Source organism: Canis aureus, chromosome 11 (genome assembly GCF_053574225.1).
Source record: "Canis aureus isolate CA01 chromosome 11, VMU_Caureus_v.1.0, whole genome shotgun sequence".
Taxonomy (NCBI): domain Eukaryota; kingdom Metazoa; phylum Chordata; class Mammalia; order Carnivora; family Canidae; genus Canis; species Canis aureus.
This window is the reverse complement of record NC_135621.1, coordinates 57,630,133-57,649,720: the sequence shown is the minus strand read 5'-3', so window position 1 is coordinate 57,649,720 and position 19,588 is coordinate 57,630,133. Positions and strand designations below refer to the sequence as shown.

At 36.0% G+C, this 19,588-nt stretch overlaps 1 protein-coding gene across 7 annotated transcripts in view; it reads left to right on the top strand.

Annotated features, from left to right (window-relative positions):
* ASB3 (ankyrin repeat and SOCS box containing 3) overlaps nucleotides 1-19,377 on the top strand; it is a 104,286-nt gene extending 84,909 nt beyond the window's left edge. For 5 of the 7 annotated variants that reach the window (XM_077915382.1, XM_077915380.1, XM_077915376.1 and 2 more), the window contains 3 exons: nucleotides 1,313-1,570; nucleotides 7,043-7,176; nucleotides 18,702-19,377. In XM_077915382.1, the coding sequence (XP_077771508.1) occupies nucleotides 1,313-1,570; nucleotides 7,043-7,176; nucleotides 18,702-18,907 (598 nt within the window). In that variant the 3' untranslated portion in view covers nucleotides 18,908-19,377. Of the gene's footprint in view, nucleotides 1-1,312; nucleotides 1,571-7,042; nucleotides 7,177-12,882; nucleotides 12,946-18,701 lie in introns of all 7 variants that reach the window. The other 2 variants (XM_077915379.1, XM_077915381.1) reach the window with 2 other exon arrangements.
* Nucleotides 19,378-19,588: the final 211 nt, after the last annotated feature.

Below are 19,588 nucleotides of genomic sequence, written 5' to 3'. Positions count from 1 at the left end.
TGTTTTATTTTAATTAACTTAATGATAACTTACTTTACATATGATTTTATTTTGGAAATACTATATAGTTCTGTGTGCCAGAAAGGTGAAGTAACTTGTTCAGAGTTCCATAGTATATAGCTGAGCTTGTGCCCTTGTAATTGTTGTTATGTTTTTTGATATATCTTGCCAGTTAGCTCTCTCAGAAAAGGGTCACACTTATTTTCAGTTAATTTAACCACACCTTACTAGTATTGGATGATACATTAAAAAAAAAAAAAACCAACTAACCAATTGAATAGATATAAAACAATGTACTTTTATTCTGTAAAAGTACTTGATAAAGATGATTAATTTAAAAATATAAAGCTGTAAGTTAAATTTTTGTTCATAAAAAAGCCTTTCTTGTTTTTATCATTATAAACTTAAAAGAGAAATTAAGACTCTTGCTAAAAGATATGATATCTGGGAGATTCCTAGAACGAGCCCTCTATCTTTTAAGGCCTGATGACTTTGTTAATTAATTTTGCTTCCAAGTATTTTGTTGTAGATATTTAATCGTACAAAAATCCCACAATTTGGGGAGAGTTTTCTATTAGTCAATGATAATTTTTAAAATTCTCTACTTAAGATGAATGTCTTAAATTCTAAGGGCAGTACCTGTTCATAGTCAAAAACCATGCAGGAGGGTGTAAATTAAAAAGTAAAATACTCCCTTACCCTTAGTCCCCATTCAGTAGACACATGAAGGGTTGCAGGATGAGAGGTCCCAAAATGTATCATTTTGGCATAAGATTATTTTGAGTTAAAAGAATAAAACCTAGCAGATGCAAGAAAAACTGTCTGTCTCCCCCATAACTGCCTAATTTTACATTGGAAAGGAGAGCCTGCAACAAGAAGGGAACTATTATCAGAGACTCCCCTTTACCGAAGGAACTCATCTGCATAATAGGACCACTTGTTTTTTCAAACCCCTTATTTTACCTTCCTGCTAATTGTATCCTCAGGCCCAACCCCTCTTAGCTCATATAAGGTCATGCCTCCTTGTCTTTGGAATTTCATGTCTATGTGGATTCTCCAAACCTACGCCTGTTAAATTTGATTTTTTCTTAATTTGATTTTTTCTTGTTAATCTTTCTCGTGTCAGTTTCATTCTAAGTCCAACTAGAAGGACCTTAGAGGAAGGTCTTCCTCTGTGACACACATAGCATTCTGCTATTCCATCTGCCATTTATTTTCCAGCTGTAAGTGCTAGTAACTCTTGGTAAGAATTATTTTATGCAAAAGTCTAACTTCTCTCTTCTTCTTCTTCTTTTTTTTTTTTGTGGTGGAGCTGCGAATTTTTTGGGATTGTGAATATTCTTTTGAAATATGGAGCCCAACTAAATGAACTTCATTTGGCATACTGCTTAAAGTATGAGAAGTTTTCAGTGTTCCGCTACTTTTTGAAGAAAGGTTGCCCATTGGCACCATGGAACCATATTTCTGAATTTATAAGTCATGCAGTTAAAGCACAGATAAAATACAAGGAATGGCTACCATCTCTCCTGCTTGCTGGATTTGACCCACTGAATCTGCTATGCCCTTCATGGTAAGAAATCCTACCATAGCGAAACTTTTCCTTTTTGGGTAAATATACTGCCTTCCATTTTCCCCAGTGTCTTAAGATCCCCATGTTGTTGGCGTGTGTGTGTGTGTGTGTGTGTGTGTGTGTGTGTGTGTGTTTTGGCATGATGGCTAGGTTGGGGTGAAGAAATTGGGGTCTGCTGATAGTGAGATTAAATCTAAGAGTCCTAAAAAAAGCTGCAAGTTGACTGGAAGGGAGTAGAAAAGGATTATTTGGAAAAGGCTATTTTTTCTAATTCATCTCTCATGCTCTTAAAAATGCCTATGACAAAATGGTTTTAGCTGTTTTGGAAATTTCTGTTGTCCCTTAGTCTACTAGAGTGAATACTCTTGTCCTGTAGCATCTTGTCTGTTTGAACTTGGTCTTCCATTATAAATACTGATTTCTAAAGTAGCTGATGATATTTGAAAGTTGAGTCAGGATTTTTCTTGGGTAGGGAGATGATACTGTTTCTGCCAGCCTCCAGCTTTTGCAGAAGTTTTAAGTGTCTAGATGGGACTGAGAACATATTGTAGCAGTGAAAAAACTCTGCTAGCCTGATAATTCAAGTCAAATGAGAAAATAGAATAAAAGTCTCCAGGAAAATAGAGGACCGTGGGTATTTTATAAAAAAAAAAAAAAAAATGAAACATCTAGATGGCTGCATTTTTGTGCCTCAAACACTACCATTCACTAAAATAATGTTTAGTCAAATACTAGATTTTGCATTTCAGCAGAAAAGTGCTTTGATATCTTGTTACTTGAGTTTTTCATTAGAAAAGAAGTCTTCTTTGGGGTTCATGCAGGCAACATGAGTGTTCTCTACTGGTATGTTTAGTTTGCATTCCTGAGGACTCCATCTTTCATTTGGTGGCTTCTCTATCTTCATATGATGAGCAGGTCTGTATTTGGCAGGATCCCACTATCTCACCTTTTTATTACACCTGCCAATATATGGAATTCAGGAATTTTTACTAAGCAGAGGTTTTATGCTTAGGGTTATCATCCCTTATGATATTGAATGTTTCAGATACGTCGTTTGTAAGGAAAAACAGCTTTCTGGTAGGTTGTTTGAGGAACATAAAAATAAAAGCAAAGTTTGGAAACCTATTCTGATTCCCATTTTACTTTTTGTTTGTACCTTACAACAGATTGAGTACTTGATTGTATTTACTCCTTTTCCCACTAGCTGATTAATACGTAGTTGTCAGATACTCATTGTTGCAATTCTCTCTAAATCTTTTCAATAAAAGTTCGTAGAAATCCATTGTATTTTTTAGATAATTGAATGAAATATAAAGATTATTGACAGTTCATTGAGGAGTCACTGATCTTTAAAAGTTATTTGTATATGCTTATTTGTCTTAAACCCCTTTACATGTGCATGTGGGTGCATGTGCGCACACACACACCACTGAGATAGAAATACTTGCTAAGGACTGCCATATCTAGGTAATAAAGTTATGTAAATACCCTTAACTATTAGCTTAGTGAATTTTATGGTTGTGTCAGTTGCCACTCACCATTCTAGGATTTACTCCCCAACTGCTGCTATAAATCCAGGCCAGCATGTGGGGTAGCTGTGGACAGTCCTGACAGTGTGTCCCTGTTTCTCTGTCACCCAGCTTGGTGCTTGTCCTCAGGGCACACACTCTCTTCTCATCAATACTCTTTGTGTTTCTCACTGAAGCTACTAACTGGACTCTGTTACTGGTTCATTACTTTTAGCCTTCACACTTGCTTCTGGTTTCTGGTTTATTTCTTTCTTTAACCAGCACTTAGAATACTGCCTGACACAGTAGGTCCTATTTTAAGTTTGTTACTGTATTAACTCTTTAATATAAAATACATTAGATACTGTTATCCTGGGCACCCCGGGTGGCTCAGCGGTTTAGCACAGCCTTTGGCCCAGGGTGTGATCCTGGGGACCCGGGATTGAGTCCCGCATCGGGCTCCCTGCATGGAGCCTGCTTCTCCCTCTGCCTGTGTCTGTGCCTCTCTCTCTCTGTCTCTCATGAATAAATACATAAAATGTTAAAAAAAAAAAAAGATACTGTTATCCTTATTTTAGAGAGAAGGTAATTGAAGCCCAGAGTGTTTAACATACTTGCTCAAGCTCACACAGCTAGTTAGTAGTAGAGCTTAGGTTTGAACCTAGGCTGACCTGTAGTGTGACTCAAGTCTGTCTAACTACTGTGCTGTACTGCTTTAGTCCTATATGTCCACATGGATACTGTAGTTAACATCACCTAATTTCAGCTACCTTACTCCCTTGCTTATCCTTGGGGGGCTGGATATGTGCCAACTTTTCTTGCTTCTTCCTATTCCTAAATTAGGAAGAACCTGTGCAGGGAAAAAAATTATACCTTGTCTCTTTTCCTTTCCTCCTCAGCCGACCACGTGGACTGCTGGAAGGAGAGGAAATTATTTAGCTTTATTCTACTGGAAGGCTTTGTAAAATATACTCTTCCATCCCCAGTCCTGATACAGGACTCTCCCTCTCTCCATGTGAAAAGTCTGTTTAAGAATTTGTCTATTATATGGGGTACCAGGGTGGCTTAGTTGGTTAAGTGCCCTACTCTTGATGTAGGCTCAGTTCATTATCTCAGGGCCACGATCTCAGAGTCGTGAGTTGGAATCCCGCTTTGGACTCTGGGGACTCCGTGCTAGGTGTGGAGCCTGCTTAAGATCCCCCTCTCCCTCTCCCTCTGCCATCTACACTCCCCCCCCCCCCCCAGGTGGTGTTCTCTTTCTCTCTAAAAGAAAAAAAAGAATTTTTGTGTTATATTTATTGTTACATTTCTTTTTTTAAAAAAAATTTTTTATTGGAGTTCAATTTGGCAACATATAGCATAACACCCAGTGCTCATTCTGCCAAGTGCCCCCCTCAGTGCTATTGTTATATTTCTGTGTGCAGTATTCGTTGAGTGTGTTAGGATAGAAAAGAGTTGAGAACCAGTAAACTACAAATTATTTTGAAGTAAATTGTAAAACATTCAGCTATCTCAACTGAGAATGCCAGTTGCATATATTTTACTCCAAAGAAATAACTTTAGTCACTTTGTATTCATTAGAAAAATACAATGGAAAATTTCACTTTAGCAATGAAAATGCTTAACGTGGTCAAAGTTTTGTTCACTGATCTTTTATTGAATGGATAAAGCTAGTGTTTACGCTGAATATGATAAATGTTTTACTTTCTTTGATCAAATTTACATTCAAAGAGCTGTTACAAGAAAAATTCTCCCATAAAAATTCCAATATGTTGTTAAAGTGGATTTTGGTTGTATCTTATTTATATCACATGTAAGTCTGTTGCTTAATCTTTGTCATGTAAATTATAAATGTCTTCCTAGTATTCCTCGCCTTAAACAGTTTTAAAAAATGTATCAGGCTGAATAATTGCCTGTCACAATATAATCTACAGAGTTGAAATATTTTTCAACTTTTAAATGCAGGACTAGGTATGCCCCCCCACCCCTGCCCAAACGTAATAGGTGAATAATAAAAAGTAAATGTCATCTGTGCATTTAGTTGATTAACTGTCACTCGTTTATGATTGTACAACTACTTTGTACAATGTAATGGTCAATGTAGTACAGTAACAATACATTTTTAGTGGCATTATCAGCATGGGTAGAATAACTCACCATTATATTAACTAAAGCTGTATAAGCAGATTTATTTCTCATATGTGTGTTTAGATAACTGCATAAAAATGACTTTGTGTTTGGTCACAGTGAGACTTAAAGCACACTTACGCAGAAAAATGAAACCATTAAAAAAGAATAAGGAGCCAGAATTAAGTAACCTTTGGTGCAGGGTGCTAGGAAGGCAAAGAGATTGTTTGCCTTTGAGTATATTTTATCATTTTATTTATTCTCAGGATTTCCTGATAAGTTGTGATTTCACTGAAAGCTTCCCAAGAAGTAAAATGTTTACCAAAAGCTTTTATGCTATATACTTAAAGCTCTTTCTTATATATGTTTGCATATTGGAGAATTAAGTATTTGAGAAATAATTTTCATCCTCTTTAATCAGTCATTTCTAGGATAGTTTGACTCTGAATTACAAGAAGTGAGTTACTTTGAGATGACAAGTTGAGAGTATTACTCAATTTCTTTCCTTTCTTTCTATTTTCTTTACCCCTTTCTTTAGTCCTTACCAGTAATGTCTTCCAAACAGCCTTCGAAAGAATTTCTGAAATAATTACCAGAGGCCCTATTCTATTTTTCTTCAAACAATGTGATATATGGTAGGGGAATATCTAGTTGAGTACAAGATGGGTAATCTTTTTAGGATTTGGAGTTCCCTTTAAGATGGGTAATCTTGTTAGGTTTTAGAGTTCCCTTTAACTTCATGTGTACGATGTTTTAAGCCCAATCAAAAATACAATACTGAAGATTTCAGACCCAGTTCTAGTAATATCAAATATTACTACAGTACAAGATGGGTAATCTTTTTAGGATTTGGAGTTCCCTTTAAGATGGGTAATCTTGTTAGGTTTTAGAGTTCCCTTTAACTTCATGTGTACGATGTTTTAAGCCCAATCAAAAATACAATACTGAATATTTCAGACCCAGTTCTAGTAATATCAAATATTTGTGTAATGTTTTTGTTTTAAAAGTATGTTTACTATATTGTTTCATATTATTTTCACAAATAGTCCCCTGAAATAGGCAAGTTAAATATTATTCTCATTTTCGAGACCTTGATCTAGGGCTTAAAGAATTTAGGCAGCATGTCTGTAAGTAGTAGAGGTACTATTAAGAACCAGAACTTTTCTTAGACCAATGCCCTGGGTTCAAGGGCTTATAAAATTTGGGGGAGTCTCTTTTGGCTAGATTGGTAGGAAAATTTGATATTATTTTGAAAAAATAGAGGGAGAACTGTTTGTCTTGAACACCTTTTAGTATTTAAAGTCAAAACTTATTCTGGTACATCTTTTAGAACTGAGTCTATAGTGGGGAAGGTTCCTACAATGGCACAATTGTACATCCCTGGGAATTGGACAGAAACAAGCCATCTCTCCCATATGCTAAATTTAGGGGTAACTGGGTGTTTGGCCTTTATCCTTTTGGGGCTGATAAATTGTGTGTCTGTGAAGATGACCAGTCTAGGTTCAGCAAGATGGTTCAAGTGGGAGAAGATAATGGCAAATCCACTGATGACACTGGTGCTGAATCTATTTTTCTTAGCACTGTTGTCCTCTGCAAGAGAAGAGATTCTCTGATTATCTACTGCACAGCTGTACACAGAATCAATTCATTTTCTTGTAGGAAGCTGTAGATGATTATTCATATCCATTCAACTTGCCTCCAGTTACACAGATATTTTCTATGCCCCAGTTTTCGCTCTTCCTTCTATACTGCAATGTTGTAAGAATAGTTATGTGGTGTTTGTTTTCAGGATGAACCCTTTTGTGTTTAACAATGTGTTACCATCTTGCCAATACAGGATTGACTCAGTCAGTGATGATACCCTTATCTTCACTTTGGAGTTTACCAACTGGAGGAGGCTTCCTCCAACTATTGAAAAGATGCTCTCCACTCGTGCCTCAAGCTCTTCTTGGGCTCTGCAGCAACATATTGGTAAGAAAGTACAATTTTAAACACGTTTCACTACTTTTTTCTTCTTCTCTAGCTATAATTTTCAGTGATCAGAATCATTGGAGAATGTATATTAAATTGGGCATCATTTGCATTTTCTTTATGTGGGGAAAGAAAGGGCTGTGGTAGTGGTGGTGGGGGATCACAGTGATTTTCTTCAACAAAAGTCATATCAGGTTTGTTAAGTTTAGTCTAAGGAATGTATAATGAAAAACAATTATTTACTGATATTTTTATTTAATGGTATAATTTTATTTCTAGTAAGGATTATGTAAACAAAAGTGAATCCTAATAATGTTGTTAGTAAATATTTAGTTTGTGATCAGAAAAATGCTAAACTTAATTTTCCTTTTAGGAGTGTGTGTGGATTTGTGTTCTCTCCTTAATAATTTATCAACTCTAAAAGAAAGTATTACCATCTTTTATTTATACCTGTTCTTACTGAATGCATGTCAGTGTGTTAGTGTAACTATCAAGGTGAGCTTGGTGAAAATTCTGTGAATTGATTGATACTTTAAATGACTGTTTTAAAACAAATTCTCAACTTACTCTCACTAAATTTTTTTAAGCTAGTTTAAAAAAAAAGGATACAATAGAAGATTTTATACAAGGAAACCAGTTTATACAAGGAAACCAGTTTAAACTAAACCTCATATACTGCAAAGTATTCCTATTCACTTATTCAGATTTATTTTACTTTAACTATATTTTGTTAACTAGATTATATGTAGTAAGTTAGGAAAATTATTTCTTCACTGCTATTTTTGCATGAAATGTAGCTCTTCATAAAACACGTTGAATAGGTTTTTAACAAGTGAACTTATGCATATGTAGAAATGTGTCTTGTAATTTCTTGGAAAATTACATTTAAGTAAATTTTCTCAATCAAAAAACAGACATTCAGGAAAATATGCTCTTGAACTGAGGTGTATTCAGACTCTTAGAGAGTTTTCTATTGAAGAAAAAAAGTAATCTGTTTGGAGCCTGAGTCTTTTCATATATAATTTCTTTAATAATGTTGGAAAACTCACTAGCATTTAATTATTATTATTTTTTTAAAGATTTTATTTATTTATTCATGAGAGACACAGAGAGAGAGGCAGAGACACAGGCAGAGGGAGAAGCAGGCTCATGCAGGAAGCCCAATGTGGAACTCGATCCTGGGACTCCAGGATCACACTCTGGGCTGAAGGCAGGTGCTAAACTGCTGAGCCACCCAGGGATCCTCCTAGCATTTAATTCTTAATGTTGAGAATTGCATCTTCTTTAACTAATTATGTATCTGAAATAGTAGAGAACAAGTATCTATTCAAAATAGACTATAGGACAATGAATTTGGGAACAAAAGTCAGATGAGGGAGCATATGCCAAATGGGAAAATTATTGCAGTGTATCAATTAATAAAGATATGTGACTATTTACTCTGAAGACTTTAACATATGGCAGGTGTGTCCAGATGAAGGTAAAAATTGTACATGAGTACATTACCCTGCAGTAGACTAAATCCATCAAGGGCTTCTTATTTAATTAGGTACTAGGTAGAATTTGTATAGGATAATAATCATCATCTCTTAAGAGGATTTTATTTTGGTTCCAGCTTTGCAAAAGTCTTTGTCAGAGGTGCTAATATAGCTAATGCTTTTCTGGCCTGTTTCTCTAGCCAAGACCTCTTTTCTTGGTTCCATTCCCATATACCCAACTGCCTTTTGTACATCTCCATTTGGTATCCCATATTTTGATATACCCAAAATTTGAACTTGTCATTTTTTCCTACTATTCCTGCTGTTCCTTCTGTATCCTGGTTCGGGAAGTGGAATGGTTTTGGGAGTGTTATTGAACCAGAGTGTGAGTTATTCTTGGCAGCTTTTTGTTACTTGTTTTATTAATAGCAATGATGCTCAACAGGAGTGATTTTGCCCCTGATATTTGACAATGGTTGCCAGTAGTTTTTGGTTATCACAACTGGTAAGGGGGCTTTTGCCATTTAGAGGGTAGAGGCAACGGATGCTGGTAAACATGCCACAATGTGCAGGACAGCCCACCATGACAAAGAATTTTCTGGCCTTAAGTGTCAGTAGTGCTGAATTTGAGGAACTCTGATCTACATCATCTCTTGGGTTGTCTGGTTTTAGGAAGGCCTATTAATTCATATTATGGAAAGCCTTTTTAAAAAAAAAAAGTTTTATTTACTCATTCATGAGAGACACAGAGAGAGAGAGAGAGAGAGGCAGAGACACAGGGTGAGGGAGAAGCAGGCTCCATGCAGGGAGCATGACGTGAGACTTGATCCCAGGTCTCCAGGATCACGCCCTGGGCTGAAGGCAATGCTAAACTGCTGGGCCACTGCTGGGCCACCGGGGCTGCCCCCATGGCCTTTTAACTCTGTTCTAATTGCAAACTGCTTAGGAAAAGCTTGCTTTCTTCTTCCTAGTTATATTGATCTTTCAAGATATACTTAATTGATTCCTCTTCTGGAATCAAAAGACAATGGGAGCCATTACAATGTTGGATTTTAAGTAAGGCTGAGGAAAAGATCTGCGCATCTACTTAGTTGTCTGAATTTCCAATAAGATTATGCGTCTCTTCCTTTTTGTAGTTTAAGGCTCTCTCTCGATACACCCAGCTTTCCTTTTTTTCTTCAGTTTTCAGGACACTCCATTTCTTTTTTCTTTTTTTCAAGTAGGCTCCATGCCCAGAATAGACCCCAACATGGGGCTTGAACTCACAGCCCTGAGATCAAGACCTTAGCTGAGACTGAGTCGAACACTTAACCAACTAAGCCACCCAGGCACCCTGACACTCTGTTTCTGTATATTGGTTATCTTTATTTGAATCTTGAGCTGCAGGATTTCTGATCAGCAGAAGCATGGCCAAGGTTTAACACCAAAGAGAGTGAGCCCAAAAGAACAACTCTTTGACTACCTCTCAAATATATGACAGTCTTGCTTTTATCTACTTTCTCCAATAACTTATCATAGGAGTAGAAACTACTTTGTCAATATATTTCTTTAAATTTTTTGGAAAAGATGCTTCTTGCATTCTACAACTATTAGCAAGCCCCAAGATAATTTTAGATGTGTAGCTCCTTAGGTATACCAGTGTCTATTCCAAGGAAAGAATTTTCTCCATTTTTTAAGTCCCTTTTCAAGACTTGGAGATGCTATGTATGGTCGAAATTCTCATTTCCTTACCTTTTTCTGCCGTAAGGAAATAGTAGCTTGCTTTGGTAGTTTATAAGTAAAAAAGACAGCTAGTCCCTTGCTGCTCATCTTTTAATAATGAAGTCAGATTTGTCTTCAAAAAGTTGTTTTGCATCAGAAAGGAAATGTATACCAGGTAAAATTTACTGAATGTTTGCAGCTTTAATGACAATTTTTTAAAATCATGTGTATTATATATACACCTCTTAGAAACATCATTTTAACCATATAGTAGTAGACTTCTTAAAAAATTCGCCAATGCCCGGTCAGCTGTCCAAGATAAAGTAAGTCTAAGTAATTAAATTCTTAGGGATAAAAGCTCTTGGCTTTAGTTCATCCCCCCTTTAATGATCAAATATGTACAATTTTATCCAAAGTATTACATGAATCTAGATTCTACAAAGGATCTAAAAGGTCCCCAGGAAACTCTCTTTATTCATTTCAGTGTTCTTCTGCTTTGTTCTAAAAAGGATTTAAAGTCGTTTATACATGTAGATTATCACAAAATAGTAAAACAGAAGTTAAAAGTGGAAGCAAAAGAAAAATGAAAAGTGAAGGTGGAGATGGATATAAAATGAAGTCAGGGAAAGCATGTAGCATGGTAATCTGAAACTTGTCTCTGGACAGGCTGTATGTTTGGCTCTGACTATACTCTCTAGTCATTGACACTAGGTTACAGAGTTCATAATATAAAACAAACTTATTGTTCAGAGGTATAGATACTCTTGGATATTGTCTAGACGATATCTTGACAGCCATGGTTTCTTGGGACTTGACTTTACCAGTTTTCAATGTGGGCTCTTGCTATTGTACCAAACTATAATTCAGTAACAGTAGTTCTTAAGAGATCAGTACTTATCATCTAGGTATTGAGATGTCTGTTGCTCTGACTTGACCGGGCCTGGATTTATAATATATGGAGGAGTGGATGACCTATATGTACTTTTTCAGTTCTCTCTAAATATTCTATCTTCCAACTCAATTTCTTAAAAAAATGTTATTTATTTAGTCTCTACACCCTGTATGGGGCTTGAACTCATGACCCCAAGATCAAGAGTCACAGGCTCTTCCGACTGAATGAACCAGCCAGGCACTTCTCAACTCAATTTTTAATAGTAGTAGTTAGTAATGAATAAAAAATTATGCTGCCTAAGAAGTATCAGAGTACAGCTATTTTGTATTGCAGGTTGACTTGAGAACATATTTTTAAGAGATAGTCGAGCTTCAAAGTAAAAGCAAAACAAAAATGGAAAATAAAGGTTGATTTGTGATAGGTTAAGTGTTCTATTTGTGAAACCCAAAGAACATTATGAGGATTCTTTGCTAAATACGGTAGGCTGAGCAAGTGTCCATAACCAGAGTTTCCTTTGAAATTTTGAGCAGTGCTCGTAGTTTGGAGCAATGCTCCTTCCTCATGTACTCTTCATGATAAACCACTATAATAAGTATACCAAACTGACTATATGTAGCATCTTATTTTAAGAGATTGTTATATTTACAGTTAAAAAATTGAAGAATAACCACCAGAAACAATTTTTTTTTAGCAGTAGTTGATCTATATAATCCTTTCTGGTAATAATTTCCCCCCCAGCTTTATTGAGATATAATTGGCATATAACATTGGTAAGTTCGAAGTATACCTTTATGGTAATAATTAGCTAGCATTCCAGTTGTCTACTCAAGCCATTTCTAGTTTAAGGTGTAATAAAATGTATCCAGTTTTAAAAGAACATTTTTCTGTTATCTATAGCAAGAATATGTATCTTGTGCAAAAGGTGAATCTTGTATCTTAAAGATACATCTTTTAAGATGTATCTTTTTTTTTTAAGTTTACTTATTTATTTACTTTTAGTTGTCTGTACACCCAACATGGAGCTTGAACTCCTGACTCTGCACTACTGACTGAGCCAGCCAGATGCCCCTCAGGATGTATCTTCTGTATCATTAAGTTACTTGTTAAAAAGATGGGAGGTGGGATCCCTGGGTGGCGCAGCGGTTTAGCGCCTGCCTTTGGCCCAGGGCGCGATCCTGGAGACCTGGGATCGAATCCCACATCAGGCTCCCGGTGCATGGAGCCTGCTTCTCCCTCTGCCTATGTCTCTGCCTCTCTCTCTCTCTGTGTGTGACTATCATAAATAAATGAAAAAAAAAAAAAAGATGGGAGGTGTGGCACAACACATTTCAGGCTAATGGGGAGTTTACTCCTCTGCTACTTTGACTCTTATGGTAGTGATATGGTTCGGGTTTTGCATGGACATAAGGCCAAGTAAAATGGTTAAAGATTTGAGCTCTGGAATTAAATAGACACACCTCCACTACTTTCTAACTATAGAAAAGTTACTTATATCTCTGGTTTCTTCAATTAAAAGAAGGGATAATAATAATAGAACCTGCCTCACATAATTTTTACAACAGATTTTGTCATTGTGGCAGAGACAGATCTCAGTTAACAGAGTTCTGATTCATTTTCCTCTTCCTTGAAACACAGGAAGACTGAATTTTCCAGCCTCGATTATCCAGTGAATGGTGTTAAGTGGTCAAAGGTCATTGGGTGAGCTCTCTATGCTCTCACTTCTCTTGCTGAGGAAATGTGAAAGCCACATTGGAGATGGTAGTGACACAAGGTGGAAGTAACCTGAAATACTTACTTGTCATTTCCGGCACCTACGCTGGACCGTCACCTGGCCCCAGGAGGATTTTGCTTGAGAAAGAAATAAACCTTTGTTGTGTTAAGATACTGGTTTTAGGATTCATATGCTATCACAGTACAACATAACGTGTAACCCAGTTTACCATAACTAAGTCTTATTTGAGTCCATGCCCAAGAAAAGGTCAATAAAAGCTACAAATCATGTGGTAGTGTACTTGGTAATGAGTATTTATACAAATGCTGTGTGGTGGAATAGTTAACCAAAACTCACCTGCTGCTTATTTTATATACTTACTTGCAAAACCGCAACTTGCATTTTTCTGATAAGATGTTCAGTAAATTGAAAGGTCTCTAAATTTGGTAGGAATCAGGAACGTATGTGGAGTACAGAGTTGCCCTTTCGAAACTACAGGAAAAATGGTGTATTGTGTCTAGTCACAGGGGCTGTGCTCATAGAATCATAGCTCAGTATTTGGTGAGACTCAGAAGCCACTATTCACAGTGGTTTTTAACTCTAGAGGCATTTCCTCTGGTTTGAGGCATTATCACCAAGAACCCCAACAGTAATTGCCTATCATCTTGAAAAATTAAACATGTGATCTTCTGTTTATAGAAACTTGACCTCCAAGATTCCAGCCCTATTATTGGCCTTCATAACTAGCAGGATCATGCCTTGATTAACAGTGTCCTATAGCCTGCCCTTATTGTTAGATTTAAGAGCCAGACTTAGTTTTGGGTTTTTTTTTTTAAATGAGAAATTTATAGTTTAACTTAAAATTTTAACAAGATTCCATCTGCCCATATATAATTTTAGCTTCACACAGCCTCTTAGAATCCAAGTGTAGCTTCACATAGCTTCTTACTAATGCATGTGGCTGTGTGTGTGTGTGTGTGTGTGTGTGTGTGTGTGTGGTGAGGGAAATTCTTAACTAAATTAGATACTAATGGGTTGTAGCCATAGTTGCTGAAACATTTTGCCATTAAAACTGTTTTGATGTTGTCAGTAGTCTGTTGGTAAGCTAAGAAAGGAGAAAATATTGCCCTAGAGCAATTAAAACAGAATTTTTAAAAGCATTCAAATATCAGATCACCAATATTATTTGAAAGACCATCTTACTACTCCTAGATATGTACTGCATTGGATTTGTGTGCAGGTAGACCCTGGGGACAGGGATGTCCCAATTAAAACAAACAAAAAATTTTCTAGATGCAAAATATCTATTTTAAGGTAGAAAGGCAATTAGAATAGAAGCTTTAGCTCTTGATAGCTTATTCATTTGAGAACTTTTAATCACTCAATCTGTAATTTTAGTTAGTTCCAAATATGGATCATAGGCAGAAATCTTCAGTGAAGAGAAGCTATCATGTATTTCTATGGGCGGACTTTTACAAATCTTGCTGTTTATATCCATTAATTCCCTGGTGAGTGGATTCTTTAATTACATGTCAGCTGTGTATTAGGCAAAATGAATGAAGAAATAAAGTGAGCATAGTTCTTTTAGTACAATGGCCAAAGGGAATGATGCAAAGTCATGGCAGAGAGGCTTGAACATATTTTACAGATTAAGGGATCTCAGTTTGTAAAAACAACATTAAAGATTTGGTTAGATAAAAATGATTATTTATGTAATCCACAAAGCCAGAGAGAGATGGGATTAGCCTCAAATAGGCCATTTCTTTGAGAAGAAGAGAGATGAAGATGGAGTGATTAGAGATAAGTTTGTAGTTGGAGAACTAGGCCCTCAGAGAGAGAGAGTGCCCCAAAGACCTCCTATTTCACTTTGAAGATTTAAGAATCAAATCTATTTTGATTGCTCTGGCTAAACCGCTGAGCCACCGGGGCTGCCCTCATGTCCATTTTATAGATAGATGAGGCATTATGCCCATGTTACAGAGGAAGAACTCAAGGTCAAAGTACTTAAATGACTTGTCCAAGGTCATACAACTTGTTAATAGTGGCTTCTCAACTCCACACAGATTTTTTTACCCTATGGTGCTCTTTCCTTTCATTCTGTTTATTGTTGTTCTACTGGTCATTCTCCATGTTTTGATTTCCTGCCCTAATCTTTCATTTATTTTTCAGAACCCTCAGGAAATTGCTTTCTGTATGTTGTTTAGAGGTTTTGGCTGTAATCAGTACGAGAGAGAGAGAGAGACTGTACTAGTAAATTAAGAAAGATTAGGAACAAAGGACAACCAGAAAGACAATATATTAATGTTAGAAATATAAATTGTACTAGATACCCCAGAAGTCAAATGAATACATTTGATATGGAAAGCCATGCAGAAGAACCATCAAAATATGGTCTAGGCAGATGGATCATTTGAATATTGGCATCAGGGCAGGCTAGAGATGATTGATTGTGGAAAACATAGATAGTGGGTCTGTATGATCTAGTTCAGTGCTATAGGAAAGTTGGCATTAATGAGCATAATGAATTAAGAATTGTAGGGTTTAGTTTTATCATTTTTCATCTTAATGAAACTTCATGTAACATGTAGCCTTCTATTTTGATTGCTCTGTCAGTACATACAATAAAATGAACAAAACTGAAGAATTCCGTATAGGAATGAAAAGTTAAAGGTTGCTTGTCTGCTAATAGGTCTATAGATAAGCTAGGTTTAACATGCTAAATTGAATATGATTGGGTCAGAAAAGTGACTTTAAATTATAGCATGATTTCAGACATGATTTTCTAGGCTACCAATCAGTGCCATAATCCCAAGGAGACAGAGATATATTTAACAGATTAAAATCTGGTTTTAACAGGTTTTCATTAAGTACATTTTTATATACATAAAACTTCTGGGCTATTTCATATTATAAATTCAAGTCATGGCTTGATCTTTCAGCCTCGTGGCAACACATCTGGAAATACTATGCATCAGTGAAACTTTCATAGGAATTTTGTGAGCTTTAAAATACTGCATATATGATTATAAAGTTCCATAAAGGGAACTTTATGATCATATATGATTATAAACTTTATAATGCCAGTATTCACTGGCATATTAAACTAAGATGGCACTGAGGGGTATATTATTGTCTATGTTAATAATCTACAAATGAAAGACTCCCTTCAGTTCAAGTGAATATAGTTCTTCCCTCTAACTGTTCATGATGCCATTGAGCTACTGTGCTCACAGGAGAAAAACCAAAATGGCACAATTAAAATTGTAACCAATGTCAACAAGTAACTATACTCCTTTTTTGGGGGGTATTATGAAATGGAAAGATCTTCTGAAACTTAGAATGGTTCCAGTGGCTTAGAAGATGTTAGAGAATTATTTGGGGCTTTTCACACTTGAAGGGATCCTAGACTTTGAGTTAAATCGTTTAGATTTAAAATCAGCTTTATTGTTGATGTACAGTGTCAACATGGGCAAGTTACTTAAACTTTTCATAGCAAGTGTGGCTTGACCACAAGATGACTAAATAGCCTCATATTATATATATATATATATATATATATATATATATATATATATATATATATATATAATGGCTTGCTTAGTTTTAATGATGGTGCTACAATGGTGTAGTCAGATAGCCTGGAAAAGCTTGTTGGCACTGCAGGAGGCTGTGGGGCAGCCAGAGGAGTTTGTAAGTCAGTGTCATCTGGCAAGTCAGAGATGCTGGAGAGGCATTAGGAATCCTTTCACCTCAAGTGGGCCTCTCTCTTCTGGGTTGTACAGCCATCCTTTATCTTCCTTCTGAGTGTGTACTAATTATCTGTTAACAAGAAAGCAGAATGAAGAGATTTCAACTGAACAAGATGCACAAACTGTAACTGAATATAAGTAAAAATTCTTTTAACCAACCTCAGTGTAACTCACCTACTCCAATTTTGTCACTTCCTCTGTCAATCCCATCTGACCATGCCTGTGGTGTGCTTAGTGTTTGCAGCTGATAGGATACTTTCTAGTATGCTGACATACTTGTGTTCCTACCAGCTGAGTTGTGTGCTTACTAAGAATCAGCTATACTTGTTTCTAAAGCTTTTATGACATTTGTGCATACCCAGTGACTTTAGGACCAATTATTGTTCCTGGTCTCACTGGGTAAGAAGGCTTCTTTATTACTTAATAGTTCAACATAGGTAACCTACTCATTGAAGTTGAACCCACTTACTTATTTGGGAAACTGGGCGTTTGTAGTTTGGGCAAGCTTTTTCTATGCATTCTTGCTTATCTCTGTGTTGCTCCCCCTACCTGTGTATCTTAGAAGTGAGAAAAGAATTCTTTAAGTTTGCAGGATAGGGTAAAATTTAAACAAGATATAGATATGGAAACACTGCAAATAAATGTTTTTGTAGATGCTACAGTCTTAATATTTATAATGGGGAGTCCATGAGTCATGATTTGAGAAAATTCTCAGGTTTTCTTAGATTGAGGTTTATGTACAAAATCCTAGAACTAAAAAAAAAAAAAAAAAATCCTAGAACTCCTTTGCTTTTCTTATTTGGCATTTTGAAAAACTATGGTTTGAGGAGTTTCTCACACTCCTACTAAATTAAACTTAAGCCAATATGCTTAAACAAAAATGTTAGATTTCTTAGACTAATAAAAAACTAGATTTGATTCACATAAAACCAATAGTTGTTTTTAGTACTCTCAGTTTCTGTGGACATCAGCTTCTTTTGTTAATGCTTCTCATCTTAGAAAATGAAATAATAGCTTATGATTCTTAATAAAGTACATCTGTATTGTCCTTTAATTAGCAATTAGCTTTTGGCAGATGTAGTTTTAAGTGTACATGCATGCTTTGGTGTAATATGCACTTGAGTTTGAATCCTGACGCTACCATGTACAAGGTGTATAACCTTTGGAAAGTTACTTAAACCTCCTTAAACCTGTTTTCTTACCTCTATATGAACATGATAATACATACCTCATAGGGTTAATGAAGATAAAAAGATAATGTATGTGAAATGTATGGGCATGTGGCATAGTAGGTACTCAGTAAGTGCTCCTTTTCTATCAGTTTTAAATTTTCATTCTAAGTCATGGATAAAAAGAGGAAACTTACGTAAATTACTCATGCACCTAATGTGGTGGTCTAGAGACTATTTGCAATGAAACAGAGTAAGAGGGATATAGTATTTGCTGCTTTAAGTTTCTATCATTTCTAAAATTATTTCATCCATTTCTTAAGTACCAACTGGTATTGCTGCATCTTTAGGATATGAAAATTTAGTTTTATGTGGCCCTGAATACTTTCAATGTGTGACGAGAGAGGAGAGAGAGAGAGAGAGAGAGAGAGAGAGAGAGGAACCAGGTAAAGGCTGTAAGAAGAATAAAAGGAATAGGGGCAGCCCGAGTGGCTCAGCGGTTTAGCGTGGCCTTCAGCCCGGGGCCTGATCCTGGAGTTCCAGGATCGAGTTCCACGTCGGGCTCCCTGCATGGGGCCTGCTTCTCCCTCTGCCTGTGTCTCTGCCTGTGTGTGTGTGTGTGTGTGTGTGTGTGTGTGTGTCTTTCATGAATAAATAAATAAAATGTTAAAAGGAATAAATGAAATTTATTGTGGTCATCCCCACCTAACAAACCTTTTAAAAGTAATCTAAGTGACATATGCTTTCTCTTTTACCACAAAGAATTGGAAAGTTTTAAAAAAGAATATTAAAAAAAATTCATCTTTCCTTTTTTTGTTTCTCCAGCCTCTGTTCCGTCCCTTGCCCACCTTTGTCGTTTGGAAATTCGGTCCAGTCTAAAACCAGAACACCTACGATCTGACAGTTTTATCTGTCAGTTGCCACTTCCTAGAAGCCTCCATAATTATTTGCTCTATGCAGAGGTTCTGAGGATGAATGAAGTTCCAGAATTGGCAGTTATTCAAGATGGAGAAATCAGTGAAGCTACTTAATGCAGCTCATGTCTTACTCTGAAAACCACCAAAACGAAGAGCCATGCAATACAAATTCTTCATGATTTTATAGTCATAAAAGATGATTTTTGTTGGTTAGGTTTTGGTTGGGGGGGCAGTAGTTTAATGCAAATGTTTACAATTGGGCTTTCTGATTAAAAAAAAATACTGTAAACTTCACTTACGTTACTCTGTTGCAGATTCATCACCAGCACATTTTTATGTTGTAGATTCATTTACCTAACCATTTTCTGCTTTATTCTGTTAATGAACTGCAATGCTGCTTCTAGTGCTAACCATGGCATATTTCCACCTATGATTCAGTGTTTGCCTAGGGCTAGGAGCTTAGAATCAAATGCATAAAACTTCCCTGGAAGTGTACACACAGTGGGATTGAATCTGTTACTGTTACTATTATTTTATCTGGGGTTGACCATCTTTTATGTTTATAAAAAATATTTTACATTCCATTCTCATTTCTTAATTCAGTCAGTTTTTTTTTTTTTAATTTTTTTTTTAAAATTAATTCAGTCAGTTTTATGAAGAATTTCTACTCACTGGCTTTTCACAGATAAACTCAGGGGAGAATTTTTTTTTTTTTTTAAAGAAAATAGAAAATGAATAATTTTGCTGTTGTTGGTTTCTTCCTCTCCCCCCCCCCCCCCCAATTCCTTGGTACTC